We start from the raw sequence: 15,893 nt of genomic DNA on the forward strand, positions 1-15,893 counted from the left end.
GATTCTTATTTTTATAGCTCATACTATTTCAGTTTTTCTGTGTGTCAGTCAGTAGTCTCAGCACCTTACAAGGGCCATTTCATTTAATCATTCCGACAATCCTGTAAAACAAGTAATCTTGTTATCTTCATTTCACAGACAAGAAAATTGAGGCTTGTCCAAGATTACAGACACAAGCGACAAAGTCTGAAATTGATCTAAGGGTCAAATTCAGTCCTTGGAGGAGATAGTTCTTGCCTCGGGTCTTCTTCATAAAATTTAACAAGGAATAACAGCTTCTGGATAAATATAAAATAATAATATTAATTTTTGTTAATTGAGAACCAATGTGTCTGATACTGTCTAGATCCTTTAAATATTCTTCATTATTATTTTACCATTCTAGTAAAGTCTTCATGGTGAGAGGTTAGGAAATGTTAAGGTCAACAGCTACCAACCACCAAAGACCTAGGAATTGAGGTCATTCTTGCTCCAAAGTTTGTGTGGTTTCCATTAGTGATCAAGGCTATAAGAAATCAGCTGGGAAATGAGAACTTTTCTCCTTAGCAAAGTTGGTAAGATTAGCTACAATGAATATTTCTCTGCACCAGCAGACCCGTCTCCCCAGGGGTAGATGAGAGACAGATGGGAAGATCTTAATGTTTCCCTCGTATAATTCAGGTTTGCTTTTAGTGTGCTATTAAGAATTAATTAAGAATTAATGCACTCCTCATTTGTTTGCTCTGAGAGAAAAACACAAATGGCTTTTTGGGATTGTGTTGATCTAAAGTGCTTGAAAAGTGAGTCTCACTTTGCATTAACTAGAGATGTTATCTGAAAAAGACTAAATCATACATCAAACACTTAGGACAAACAAGAATACACTTTTCCTTCATGCTTTCATTTGTTTATTCACATTCATTTATTCAACAAATATTTACTGAACACGTGCTATGTATAAGGCTCGGTGCTTCTTTACCTTAAAATCTGGCAGCAAGTATATGACACAGAGAGCCACAGTTTTCCAGCACAGAGGGATAAGAGGTCAGCATTCACCCACGGAAGAGGGTCTGAGAACAGGCTTTCTGGGAGAGCTGGCATGTGAGCAGATCCTTGGAGGAAGGGGGACAGTGACAGGTAAAGATGGCAGAAGGAGCAGCAAGATCCACTCAGAGGGGGCATCATGTGCAAAGGCATGGCAGAAACCCAGGAACAGTGAATGGTGTAGTGAAGGCTGTGGCTACAAAGATCGGGGGGCGTTACACTGTGAGAGGCTTTGAAGGTTTTGCTAAGGAGTTTACCTCTAGGCCAGGGGTTCTCAAAGTGAGTTCTCCAGTCCAAAAGCATCAGCATCACCTCTGACTCAGAGTTTCTGGGGGCAGGGTTTAGCAATCTGTAGTTTAACAGCCCCTCCAGGTGATGCTGATGCACGCTAAAGGCTGAGAACCAGTGAATAGCCAGCCCTTCCAAACAGCTGTGTGTGCTGTGAATGGGTGGCAGGTGTGCGGGAAATACTGCCCTCCGCAGCCCTCAGGCTGGCTAGACAGGCCCTGTGGAAGCTGGAGCTCCTGGGGATGACGGCTGCTAGCACAAGCAGCCTCATTCTGTTCCCCTAGGGTACCAAACTCCTTGCTCTGAAGAAGGAGCCCTGCGAAGAGCAAGTGTCAGCCTGTGGGCGGAATCTGCCATGTGGTCTGTTTCTGGGAGTCACCCTCCTGCCGCGCAACCTAAGAATGATGTTTACATTTTTAAAGCGTTGGAAAGAAGAAAAGGAAGAGGCGGAGGAAGAAGAAGAAAATGATGAGGAAGGAGGAGGATGAGAAAAAGGAAAAGGAAGAACAAAAGGAGGAAGGGACAGTGTGATGGAATGTGGCCGGCAAAGTCTAAAATACTTACCATCTGATCCTTTACAGAAAAAGTCTGCTGACCCCTGGTGTAGACAACGAGAAATCGTTTCTGAGAAGAGAAATAGGTCCAAAGGATGAATTAAAGAAATTTAATATAACAACAGTGTATAGGAAAGAAAACGTGAAAAGAGCTGGGAGCGGAGAAGCCAAACAGGGAACACAAAAGAAATGGTAATGTTCTAAACAATGCAATGCTTTTTGAATAGAAAGAAGAAATGGGTCTGTAATGCTTATAGAAACAGTGTAATTTAATTGTAAGTTGATCCAAGAGCTATGCCATAGTAAGGTTCTCAACAACTGAAGAAATCACAGACTATGACCAGTTCAGCAGTCTCTTGGGGTTTGGCTTGGTTTAGTTTTGAGAGAGTAGCACAGTGTTGAGAGCATGAACTCGGGAGCCTCTTGTCTGGTGTGGACAAAAACAACCTTAAGTGCTTAGTAGGTGTTTAGAATTACCTCATAATGTTTAATTGCGCTCTAGAACTGTGATATGCATAGAAATCACTCAATTATCTTCTTGGAATGCCAATTCCAGTCTAGTAGGTCTGGATTGGGCCTGAGATTTTTCATTTCTAAGAAGTTTCCAGGTGGGGACCACACTTCAAGTAGCAAAGGTCTAGACTAGACATGTGTGGTTATTTGAAAAGCACATTTTAAAGGTCGTATATCAAACCTGGGAAGTAATTTCTCCATCCACAGAAATCAAAGGCACCTTGTCTGCTGTAATACATGATTTAATTGGTCACCAAAGCACACCCGCCCCTGCTGTTGGTTACTGGAAATTCTGCCCTCTCAGAGTGGTAGTTTTCAGGGACAAGTGCCTGGATATGGAATAAAGATTAGAATGGAATAAAGGAAAGAAAAGGAAGGTAATGGACATGGTGAGTGGAGAAAACATGACGGGTCCTCCTTCCAGTGGCTAGAGGCAGTCTACCCTAATGGTTTGGGGAGTCACACTCCCTTAGACTTCGAATCTGGGCTCCTCCACTTACTAGCTGCATGACCTGACACAAATCATTTACCCTCCTGTGCTGTGCTTCTTCATCCATTGAGGGGGATCACAATTCCTGGAAGAGTAGTTATAGGCAGTAAAAGAGAAAATGTCAGAAAATGACGCAATGCAGTAGTGAGACTGTTAAAAACTATAATAAACACTAGATAATTGAAATCTTTAATTATCAGAGATAAAAATGTAGCAGCTTGAGATGCAAAGGAAGGTCTCCAACCATCACAAATGTTAAGCAAATAGCCTAGAAATTTATTAACATCACTACAGGATAAATAGCCCCAAATAGAGCTTTAAAAACACATGTTGATCCATATATAGGACTTTTTTCTTAAATATTTGGAATTCCCTCCAAAGAAATGACATTTATATAATGCGGGACATCATTAGGTATTTGTTTTTGACTCTAAAATATATGTTGTCTCTATTGTTTAAATCTTGTGCTAAACGGTAGATAAGCTTTTCAATATTTAGAAAAGCAATTAAACAGAGGACAGAAGGATTAATAGAGCACACAAAGGAAATACGTGTTTTATATCTAAGTTATATTTCTAAATTAAAATATGGCCTTTGAAAGATTTTGACATTAGGTGGAAATCTGTCATGGAACCACATTTAAAGTAAAATTTCAGTCAAGTGTCATGTGTCTGATGACTAGATAAATTTTTGTTTTTATTGGGAATGCTTTAGCATCATGGAGACACAGCCTGAGAGGTGACACATATTGTGCCAACTACTCTTAATTCAATTAATTGAAACTCTCTAGGCCTTCACCTTGGCCTGATGCTCTCTTCTTTATTATCCTCTGGTGTTACCTTATTCACATCGTCCTTCTCCACAGAGCTATTCTTTCCACTGTGCTTCTGCCCCACCCTACATAGATGGGGTAAAAAGAAAAAGAGATCTTTGGTGCCAGGGAGCCCTCGGATGAAATCTAGTCTGGAGTCTACCACTTGAGACCTACACGGCCTTCGACAAGGCTCTTTCTCAGACACTTGGTTTCCTTACTCTCGTAGATACTCACTTTACTGGATTATTGAGGATTAGAGATAATCTTTGCTGAGTCTTTACACAGAAGCTGTACATAGAAAATAGGCAAGGAATATGACCTTTTGTTACTATTTGTTATTGAAGTGTCAACTCATGTGCCACCTATTCTAAGAAGTCTTCTTGGAAACCCTAAGATGGAAGCAATTTTTACCACCTTTAATATCCAGAGATGCATTTTATTTTCACCTGGTTACTTTTATATGTGGCATTTTAATCATTTATGTGTATAAATTATCTCCTCTGTAAGATACAAAATTTCTAGAGGAAAGATTCAGGTTTCCAGATTCCTTTGTGCACCGTGCATCTAGCTAGGAGCTTGCAAGTAATAGGTGCAATAATAAATGTTTAATGAATATTTTTTAATAGAGCAAAAATCACTGTCTGACAGAACTCACATCAGTTTTTAAGTTGGTGTACTTCTGGTTTTCGTTGATCTCTCCAAATTTTCAATGCCCCACCAAATTGAATTACATCAGACACCAAATGTTTCACAATCTTTTCCCTCAAGGATGATTTATTTAATAATCACATATAATAGGAAATACAGAGAGTTACAGCAGAATAAAAACACAAGAATTATAGCTTGTCATGTTAAAAATTAAATAAAAGAGGTACTGGTTAAATGAACAGGCATATGAAATGGTTAGATAAATGTTGGGGTAGCTGAGGATAAAAATGCAAAGCAAGAAATTCAAGGGGCAGCAGCCTAACTCATCAATCCCTCTCTTCAGGATGGACTCGACAGTGATGTTTGCAGAAGGGTTGGGCACTGGAAACCTCCACTCTGACTTCCTGCTCACCAGCTCTAACTAGTAGCTCTCTTAGAGACAGAGGGAGGAAGGAATAAGGAAGATAAAAAGGAGAGAAGTAGAGAGGGGAGGGGAAGGAAGGAAAAAGGGAGAGAGCAAGAAGATTAGGAAAAGAAAAATGTGTCAACCGCACCACAACTCTTCTGAAGAAATGGAGCAAGTATTGCCACGCCCTCTGGAAGTTCAGTCACAGTGCTTTATAAGTTATATAACCTGGAAAATTGGGTTAAAGCCCATATACAGAAACTGATGAATTCCTTATAGTCCTCTATTTTTTTAATAACAAAGTCTATAGATCTTAAAGTATTAATAGGAACAAAGTGGATATTTCCTATGATAATTGAGAAGTAGTGTTTCAATTACTTCTCCCTTATGCGATTCTACAGCTTTACGTAGACACCCGGCTCAAATAGGAGCAACAGTAATTAGACTTCCCAGAGAGTCAGATTCTATTTTAAATGCAGAATATTTTCTAGCTGGTAAATACTTACTTAAAAAAGACATTAAAAGCAGTAGTTATAGTTTCTCCATAAATAGAAATAAAAAGTCCATTTTTAAGGGACAAAAAGTCACCATGACATACATATCTATAAATTTTCCCCCAATACATCATTATAGAGCAATCTTTAATGCTTACATTTAAAATATCAATTGCATTATAATGTCTATGATACAATTCAATTATTTAGCTGTGTCCTACACAAGATTTAGGTGAAACAAAAGCTAAGGATCTTATTCACAGAACATTTAAAAGCATTTGATACTCAGTCTATGCATAAATATATCTTAAATTAGTGATGCATACCTAATATGCATATAGAATATGGCTTACACGTTAAAAGAGATCTAAGTTGTGAGTTATAACATCCCACTACTTAGACTTAAAAGCTGATTGTACCCATTTCTAAAATATTGCTGAGCAGTGTGGAACCCAGGAAAGAAGCAGGTGCAACAGAAAACTCGTTAGAATGAACATGCCTCCTTCACTTTATTCTTTAACTGATGGCTCCTCTTGATTTTTTCCATCCAATTTCTACCTTTCACAAAACCAAATTCACTTAGTCTCACAATCACTGAAGTGTTTATACAGTGAAAAGTTACAACACCTAATTGTACTTGACTTTTCTTGTCAGCTAATAACGGATAAAGGTAGTTCTTCAGTTTGGAGCAAAGGACAGCCTTGCACATGCTCAGGGACACACATGGAAGCAGAGCGTCCACAGGGTGCAGGTCGTTTCTGTGCGGCAGCGTTGCAAAGTCATGTCAAGTAGTGTATTCTGTACAGAAAAGTGTGGGCTTCCATCTTCATAGATAGGTTCGAATACACACATACGCACACACACACAGTTCTTGTCACTTATCCCTTGGCGTGTAATATATTTTGTTACATCTTAATGGGACCAACAGCCCCAGAAGGCCAATTCCATTCTCAGATCCAGTGTCTATCTCCAACGATGGCTGCAGGTTCTTATTCTCTAGGATTGTAGGTACCGTGTGACTTGCATTGTGACTATGCCCGTGTGGGTGATGCCTTACGGCTTTGAAACCATGGAGATGGATGCAGGCTGGTCCACTGGGTTCAGGGACAGCTTTCACGGAGGTTTCCCAGCTTGAGAGATACAATGAAACGTTCATCAGGTCACAAGGCTAGGATGCTCCATTGTCGTCATAGGACTTCAACCACAGCTTCCGAATGGCCCCACCTTTAATTTTCTTCCCATGTATTTAATATAACAAGGACAATCTAAATAGCCTGTTCCTCAGAGCTGTAAAAAAATATTTTTTCCATGATTTTGTTTATGCTTTTCTTTTACTTAAGACCTTGAAAAATTTGTAGCTACAGCACTCTGTGTAAAACAATGCAAGAAAGCAAATTGTTTTTAAAAGCCTCATCTTTTACATATGTATTACATAGTCACCTACACGCTAACTGGGTTCAAAGTGATGAAAATGTAAAACTGTCCAACTTTCGTCTTAAAAATTTCTCTGGCTTGATTGAAGAAGGCCAAACTGTGAAGGAAAAACAATGGCAGAAGCACTGGTCAAAAACTCTGATAGCAACTTCGAGTATATTTATTTGGCCAGAGTTACCAGCTCAGAATTTACGTTCCTTTTATTAATTCCTTACATAGGAGTCCAGAAAATGGCCTGATCCAAGAGTGCATTGAAAGAGGAGAATATAGCTTTGTGGAAAGTTGAAGATTTAGGATGTTTTAGTGCTGTTCTCAGTATCCTGAAATAAAATCCAAATGAAAATGATGATCAAGTTTTAGTCATGTACAAGCACCAATTATTGTGAGGCAATTTCACATTGATCTTTATACACCTTGTCAAAAAGAGGAGACTTGTCAGCATATAATAGATATTGGTTTTATATCTGTTGAAATTCTTCTTCTTGCTTCTTCTCTTTGTATGTGCATGTGTGTGTTTGTATGTTTTAATCCCAGTAAAAATTTTGACTCTTTGGATCAGAAATCACAAACTCAAATAGCTGTAGAGGCCTGGCAGGGGTATAAATGAGTTAGGTGGGCCTGTGTGAGGGCAAAAGAACTAGAGGCATGACAGCTGTAGTGAACTAGAGAGCATAAGCCCTGTCTAAAGACATTTGAAAAGGTATGTGAAATCAGTGTGAAAGTTAAACAAAGCAAATGCACAGACCAAATCCGGCCACAACCCATTTGTTTTTGACCTCTTCTCAGACAGTACCCTCAACACTAAAGCACAGGCATTGGTAGAAATGGGGAGCGCTTCTCTCCCAATGAGTAACAGGTCTGATATTGGTTTGTTTTTCAAATGCCAGCAATCTCTGACATACCTTTCAAGAAAGATAATATGATAAATAATATGTCAGCTTCTTTTAAAATAATAAACGAGAGTGGCATTGTACTTCCACTCCAATCTCATTCACTTTAACTAACAAAAATATAAAAATATTTTTAAGTCAAACAAAACACTGTTGTGAACAGAGGTCCCCGATTCTTACATCTGAAAATACACTGGAGGCAAAGACCGGCTGGCTGAAGCCCTCGGGTTGGGTGTGCTACACCCTCTCTGTGTCCAAGGCTGAACATTATGGTTGTCCCCTGGACAATGGGCCTGAGTCACAGATGCCAATTGTCATCTCTCCTGTTGTTTTCCAACTTCCCTCATTTCAGAGACCTGCCTATTCCTTGAAGGCATGTAAATTCCACCTACTGAAGGCCACGATTCCTGGTGAATTGTGTGCTGAAGGCAGGGCATTCTCAAACTCAGAAGAAAGCTAAAGGATTTAGTTGGTCCTGATAGGAAAAAAAAAAAATTGTCCAACAGTCTGCTGGAGTTAGAATATCACTGTTTAGTTTGAGTGGGTCTCAAACTTTTCCAGCTTTAGGGTCTTTTTAATTGAAAGGAAGGAAAAAGAGACTTCATTAACTGCCAACTGAATCCCATTGAAACCTCTTACTGACGAGATGCCAGAATTTTACAGGTAATTTTTTTTTTGCCTTAGACATTTTCATACAATGAACAGTCATTTTGACAAATGTACTGGTGACCTGTGTTTCCTACACACAATTTTTGGAAAATATTCATAAATATTCCAGCTCCCTAATCCTATCCAAATCCAGAAAATAATGATGTTAAACATTTTTCCTTTGAAGCTAATATGTACACTGGCTTGGAGACATCCAGTAGGAAAGAATCTTGCTTAATTTTGTTTAGCTCAGTTTTCTAATGATATTTATTTGCAGCAAAACCTTTTGTACTTAAAATATCTGTAAATACTCCACTGAATTAGCTTTCCCTAAAATATACTTCGAAGGCTCCATCATATATCATCAGGATCCAAGGATTCTTCTAAAACAGCCATGGGCTCTAAAGGTAATAAGTTCACAGTGTGGATAGACGGTACGGAGAGAAACTGCCGTAGCTAATATGAGACAATATATTAAAATTGTTAAATATACAGATGGGTTTTAGTTGCTGAGAAGCCACTTTGTGGCTTGATTTCTATTCAAGCTTCATATGCAAAATGGGAATCACCATCACTAACTCTGTAATTCTTGAGACGAAGTCAGATAATACATGTAAGATGTTCACTACTGTGTCTGACACTTGATAGTTGCTATTAATGAAACTATTATTACCAATAAAAGACAGTCTTACAACCAACTCAAGAATACTTAGAAATGAATCATCTTAAAAGACTAGCTTAAAACTAATCACATTTTAACTCTTTCACATCTAAAGCGACATTTGAGGAGCTACTGATAACATCTCAAAGGTTTGGCATCGTACTCTCAGCATTTTCTCTTGCTGCTACCATCATCCCGACAACAGGACTCATTATAACACTTGGGTTTTGTTTCTTACTTCTTTAAGGGGACACTGAGATGTTGCCACCCTAAATACACATCCCTCCTTTCTAACTGCCTGCACCTTCTCTGTAGGCCCAAGATAGTGGCTCTCAGCTGGAGTGCACCGAACTATCAACAGATGGAATTTCTCAAAATTTGGATTTCCAAGGCATCACTCCCAGAGTTAATAATTTGGTACTTGAAGGCAGACCCTAGAAGAGGAATTTTTATGAACGAGAACCACTGGTGCAAATGATCACAGATTCTAGCAAACATTGATGTTTGTTTCATAACATGTGCTTGCTTTGTTATTATTACCTGGTGTAAACATTCATATTTCCTACATGAAGTAGAAAAAGAAATCAGGATTAAAACTCCCCATGGACTATAGCTTATTATTTTTAAAGAACTAAAATTTTTCATTAAGTATAATTTTTATTGATGAGCAAATTAAGAACACTTTGAAAGGCAACTATTTAGGATTTTGCCTCAGAAGATAGACGATAATGATTTTTGTTAAAAAATCCAGGAGGGCATTTAAATAAGATTACTTTGTCTCTAATGAGACTTTAGAAACCATTCATTTCAGAAATTAGATTTCTTATCAAAACAATAAAATTACCTCTCATGTTGAAAATGACAGAAGCCTTTAGGGTGTTTCAAACTTATGAATGTATATCAGCATGTTTTTCTTCGGCATTTGCTAGATCTTCTGAGTTTTTATGAAGGTCAGACTCACCTAAAGAACAAGCAAACAAATTAACGAAAACAAAATAGGCCTGTGAAAAACCTAATAAGGTCAGAAAACTGAAGCAATGGGTAGAATGTTGGAGATCAGATTTTACAATGGATCTTGTAGCACGTTTCTCCAAAAATACCAAGTGTTTTCTTTTCAGCCTGTGGATTTATAGAGTATAACAGTCACCTCCTGGTGGTTATACAAGTTTGTGAAGTTGCAATTTAATCTAGGAATACAGAAATGAAACAGATGTAACATGTTTAAACATCTATTAAATCAAACATAAAAATTATGCATGTTTTTCCTGAATATTTTTAATTGCATAAAATTCTTTTAAACAAACCCTTTAATGATCAGTGTCTTTTACCACACACTGCTTAGTTGCTATGAATTTAAAACAAATGAGTATAAGAGAATAGTAGTGTTTAAGATAAGACATAGTCTGCCAAAACAAACTAATGGAATTTATAATCTTAGAAGCACTCAGTTTCTATATAAACCTTAAGGAAAAGAAATATGAGCATGGAAAATGTTCTAACATTTCTAGAGAGGTTGCCGAGAATCTATCAAAAGTAGAAACATAAAGCAAAATGTACAGATGAAAAAGTCTTATTCTATGAGAAAGAAAGTAAAAAAAATTTAGCAGAAATTAACTGTTGAGTCAATACTCAAAATATCTTGATGTTTCAGGAAATATTGTATATGATGGAATGTTCTTTTTGTCTGAAATTTGATTGAAAATATACTAACAGTTAAACTTTGCACCAATTAACTTTGAGATAATTCCTTCAACAGATGTTGTAAGACGGTGTTGTCTTAGTTGCAACAGATTTTTTTACTGAGGTTATAAAATTAGTGAATATATAGAACTGATGGAGTGTTATTACAAAGCAAAATTATTTTGTCTCCCACTTTTTCTGTAAAATATATTCGATGAGGGGAAACTAATCTCCTGTCCCAGAATCAAAGTTTCAGGTAGTATCATGACTTTTCCAATCATTCTTAGATAGTAAAAGCAGTGTGTGATTACAGTGAGTTGCCAAGGGTTTAATTCAGACATTAGAAGATCTGGCCGTATAGCATATACATCAAGCTTAAAACAAAGATAAGATTTCTTTGCCACTTTGAGTGTATGGTAGAGCCCAGAAATCGTGTGTGTTGGAGCATGATTGGTGCTCTTTCATTTCTTATTCACCCTCCCCCAACAGGCTACCCTGGACTCCTGAGCTGGAACAAGGGAGAGATGAGGACTGAGAGGAGCAGCAGAGTGACAAGTGCCACTGCAGGATGGCTTTGCACTCACTGCACTTGGCAGGTGTTTAGAGCTGATTCTTATATGCACACATTCATGGGCCCCTCAGCGACATCTTGTCAAGAACCGTGCCTACAGACTTCTAACCATGTTGGTATGCACACATGAAACTAGTTCCTTTACAAGGTCCACAACCCATGGAAATTTGTTGGTACATCTCCAGCTTCTGTCTGCTGAGGTCCTAACACCCTTTCAAACATGCGTGGGCCACATTTGGTTCACGTAAAACACCGTGAGCCATTTGTTTCCATAAATTACTTGAGTAAGGCTGCAATCTACACAGCCTCCTCTCCTTTGGCTCATCTGTCACCATCTAACCATCTAACCCTTTAGATCTCTCATTTAAGAACTAGACTCCATTCTCAATATCTCCTTAACTTCAAGCACCCCAAGGGTCCTGGCGAAGCTCTTTTCCCCTGATTTGAGGTGAAGAGGGAAGCATTTCTACACCTTTCCAGACAGCAGAGAGCTCTTTAAAGAAATCTTCCTCACAAACCCTTTTTCAACCATCAACAACCTGACCCCTTAATTTGTTTGAATTGAGTGTGGGTTATAAGCATCCTACAATTGGGTTTTGAATCTTCTCTGAAATTCCTATCTCACAAGTCAACTTTTTTCTGACATTTATCATGTTAGAGTCTTGGTTTAAACTTCTGATTTAATATCCTATTACTTACGACTAGATTAGAACAGAACAAAACAGACTAGAATAGAACAGAACAGAACAGAGTGGAAAGAATAAACTGAATTAAAAGAAAGGAGTATAAGTAAGTAATTCTCTGGTTGTCAAAATTTTTGAGAGAACCTTTTACAATGAGCAAAGCACACTGAGGTCCAACTACCACCATAATGCTCTTATATCTAGTGGATAAAGAACGCACCAGTAACATAGCAGTGGATGAGGAACAAAATCATCAAACGGTAACAATGCAGCTATCTCCCAGAAGTAATCCCAAAATGATACACAGATTGCATCCAAGAGTAATTCTATACATGAAATTAGAAAAGCAGCAATTGAAAATTATGACCAACTCAAGACAAGAGTTTTACAGTACTGAAAACAAAGTGTCTTCCTTGAAAACAGTAACATTTCAGATGTTTCCAGGGGCACATACACTCCTCTGCCAAGCAATTGCATGGAAGCCAGATTGCTTAGGAAAATACTGAATTAGAGTCCACAGCAAATTCAAGTCACATTTCTTTTAGTTAATAATTCTTCAGTTGTAGAAGCCTTTACCATTAACTTGGATAGTACTACTTGGAAGTAACCTTAATCTTTCATAAGCTATCACATATCATTCTGCCAGAAAAGAAGAAATGATTTGCATAGCTGCATCCATTAAAGATCATCTTAGATGTTCTTCACGGCCCAAGAGTGGTCTATGTAAAAGACCTTGAGAAGCATCCATACAATCCAAGGTTCCAAGCAGTTTTGAATACGGCGCCTCTTCTAGTTTGGTGAAACCTACGGCCTTCTCCAAATAAAATTCATAAATAAATAAAATGCATAAGATTACAAAGGACTCATTTTATATTAAAATATAATTATCAACATATTTAAGTAATCCTAGTGATGCTATATAGTAATACATGTACTTCTTTATTAAGGCCTTAAATGACAAGGTTTAGCTGCAGGTCTACCCTCTATATAATTTTGAAGTAATAATGTTAGAAAATGATACTTCAAGGTATCTCCCTGAATTTAAATATGTTACGAAAATATCTGTGATTTCTATCGGGACAAACACAAATACCACAAATATTACTCTGTGTATTGTTGCCTACAAATGAAGGAAATCCTAAATTTTAGTTAAAGGTTAGTAAAAAGTCACTCTCCAAGTGTACAGACCTTATCTCTATAACTCTGAGTTAAAACTTTTGATCTGGTCTAATTTCATTATACAGGTAAGAAAGATGCCCAGAATAATCAAGTGATTTCCTCCAAAGTAGACCACAAATAGATAACCTGAAGCCAAAACCATTAGCTTTTAATTCACTGCTATTTATTTCAACAAGACCAGTAAAGTGGCCTTGCAATGTCATTTTACTGAAGAGACTTGCAAGCTCACATACGTAGGAAGCTTTCCCTAGGGATGAACGCAATGGGTCTGTCCAAAGCTAGAGCATAGACGCATGTTTGACAGCCCAGAAAAAGGGAGCAAAGGGAAGGGACTTCAGGTCATTCTGTTCATCCTAAGGAGCTCTGAGTTGTTCATCTAAACCAGTTTCAAATGTTAAAACTTGAAAAAAGTAATTTATAAAATGATGGAAACACTGTGGTTTTGGTTTATAAATAAAGTCTAAATTTGGTGGGGGGCAAGGAAAGGATAGTGGTCATAGGAGAGAAACCAACCAAAATAATCAGAAATCCTCTAAACATAGCTAATCTGGGCTCTGAGCCTGCAATTTGAGCTATTATAATATTAGAATCATAAAATATTAGCTTCATAGATGATATAAATAACATTTGCAAGTATATAATAATACTTACAAGGCACACTATCAAGTGGATATTAGAAACTCCAGTTGTCTGGTTATGGCCTTGCTTAACTATTATTTGAAAAATAATCTGTTAGGATAAATTATTATACAATTGAGAATATAATAATAATAATCAACACCTCGTGAACAACTGCTAGGTGGTGGGCACTATTTAAAGCGCTTCACTCATCTTAATTCCCTGAATCCTCACAGCAAACCTAGGAGGTGGGGTTTAACAATTGCAGAAACTGAGACATAGCTTGACGTCCATCCAAAGTTTCAAAACTATCAAGTGGCTTCATTGCTCTGACAAGGTCCAACCAGAATCTTGACTTCCGGTTCTACCACTGCCCAAACCACAATCACCTTCACTATTTCTGCCATATCTATATGCCACCTAACCTCTTAATTACCTAATGATTTCCTTTAATAGACTTTAAATCCACTCTCTTTTAAAAAATTTAGTTTTGATCTAAATAGCAAATTTGATGTGCTTGTTGTATTTTTTAATACATAGAATTCATAATTAACAAAAAGATCATTTCTTCTGTAGATATAAAAAATAATTGAGTTAATTTAATGGTTCATATTTGCACTCACAAGTATTTCTCACTTGTCTAACCTGACAATCCCTGCGTATGATTAGGAAAACCATCAGTACGATTTCCATCCTAGATGTGAGGAACACATGGTCAGCAGGGATAAATGACTACTCAAAGGCACCATAGTCTGCATGAGTTTGGGAGACAGAACCCCAAATTATCCCCCAAAATACTTCAGTTGAATTTCCATATTTAGCAGCAACAGCAAATAATGTTTGAAAAATACTTAGCACAGAATTGGTTTGTGCAGTCTTTTCAACAGAAATCCTAGTTATGATTACACTGCATTCTCATTTCTTCGTGGGAAAAATATTACCTTTGCTATGTATAGCAGTGTTTCCTCATGCAGGCAGATCTGTCTAGGTTGCTTCAGTTTTATTTTTGGTCCACTTATGGAGCTTATGTTGCAAGGAACTAGAATGAATCGATGATCAAAGATTAAAAGTTATAGTTATTGGAAAAAAGTAATGTAGGATAAAATCAGAGCTTCTGATTCTAATCAGTATTGTTGTATCTGTATAAAATAATTTACCTTTTAGGTTGAGAATAAGAAATCTTTGGCACAAAGGGAAAACATTCTTAATTTAAATGCGTCTAGAGAGGAAATAGTTGTACGTATGTTTTCTGCCTGAGGATAAATTTTGCTGTGTGCATGAAGCTAACAGTAGTTCAGAAGACTGAACACTAAGCACTGAGGGAGATGACAAGAAAAAGAAGGTGGAGCTGCTGAAGAAAAACTCCACCACTTCCCAAATATGCCAGCTCCAACCCTGCACAGGTAGAAGAAGTAATATTTTATAAAATGTTATATAAACTACAAGTCAAGAAATAGCTAAATTATTTCTTGGTCCACTAAAGCAAAACAAAACACATCGATTTACATTAGCAAACTCCAGAATGAATCCATATGCCCAATGGTCACATGTCAGACATCTATTCATGTAGGGAGTTCTACAGGTGACCTATGGAAAAGGAAAGGTTTCTATGTATATTCCTCTGCCATTCAATGAAATTATCCTCAACTTGGGGAGCTAATACCACACCAAACAGCCAGAAATCTTAGTGTTTAAGTTCCACTGAAACTAGAGTTTAAACAATGTGGGAAGTAGTTGAGTTGGCTCCTTAAAAGAGTTGAGTCTAAAACTGGGTCTCTATGATGCATGTTTTGGTGACATGCAGGTAGGAATGTGCTCCTACTGCAGGGAGTGACGAGGTGTGGTGGAAGAGTAGAGACTGAGCAAAGGCAGGAGGTGGGAAAGAAAAAGATATGTCAAGGAAGAAGTGAGGCCCAGTTGAGAAAACTTGACTCAGAGCCCCTACCCACTGGCTGAAGCCAAAATTTCTCCTTCAGTGTCATTCTTTTTAGAGGAAGGCTCTAACACCTACTAAAATGCTACTATGCCTAGAAGGGATTTGCGTGATTAGATCTGCTTAAAAGAAAGCAGCCTCTAGTGGCAGAAAAATGGTGAGAACATAAGGGCATTGATCATCTTTGAAGGTAGGGATGTTGGGAGGGTGACAATGGAGACAGGCCTGGAGAAGTGAAGTAAAGATCATTCAGATCACACTGCTGTGAACAGTGGCAAGAACCAATGGTGAAAATTTTAGAATTTGGCTCTTAGAGCCAATTTGATGTGAGAGGCAATATGAGACTTCTCTAAATTTCTCAATCAG

At 37.6% G+C, this 15,893-nt stretch overlaps 1 protein-coding gene across 11 annotated transcripts in view; it reads right to left on the minus strand.

Moving 5' to 3' along the window:
- Positions 1–4,426: 4,426 nt before the first annotated feature.
- Positions 4,427–15,893, minus strand: part of PDE1A (phosphodiesterase 1A) — a 341,793-nt gene continuing 330,326 nt past the window's right edge. For 6 of the 11 annotated variants that reach the window (XM_070580369.1, XM_070580370.1, XM_070580368.1 and 3 more), the window contains 2 exons: positions 9,708–9,824; positions 4,427–6,984 (listed from right to left, as the gene is read on the minus strand). In XM_070580369.1, coding sequence (XP_070436470.1) covers positions 9,751–9,824 — 74 coding nt within the window. In that variant the 3' untranslated portion in view covers positions 4,427–6,984; positions 9,708–9,750. The remainder of the gene's footprint in view (positions 6,985–9,707; positions 9,825–15,893) is intronic. The other 5 variants (XM_070580372.1, XM_070580373.1, XM_070580371.1 and 2 more) reach the window with 1 other exon arrangement.

This window comes from Equus przewalskii, chromosome 17, assembly GCF_037783145.1.
Source record: "Equus przewalskii isolate Varuska chromosome 17, EquPr2, whole genome shotgun sequence".
NCBI classification, from domain to species: domain Eukaryota; kingdom Metazoa; phylum Chordata; class Mammalia; order Perissodactyla; family Equidae; genus Equus; species Equus przewalskii.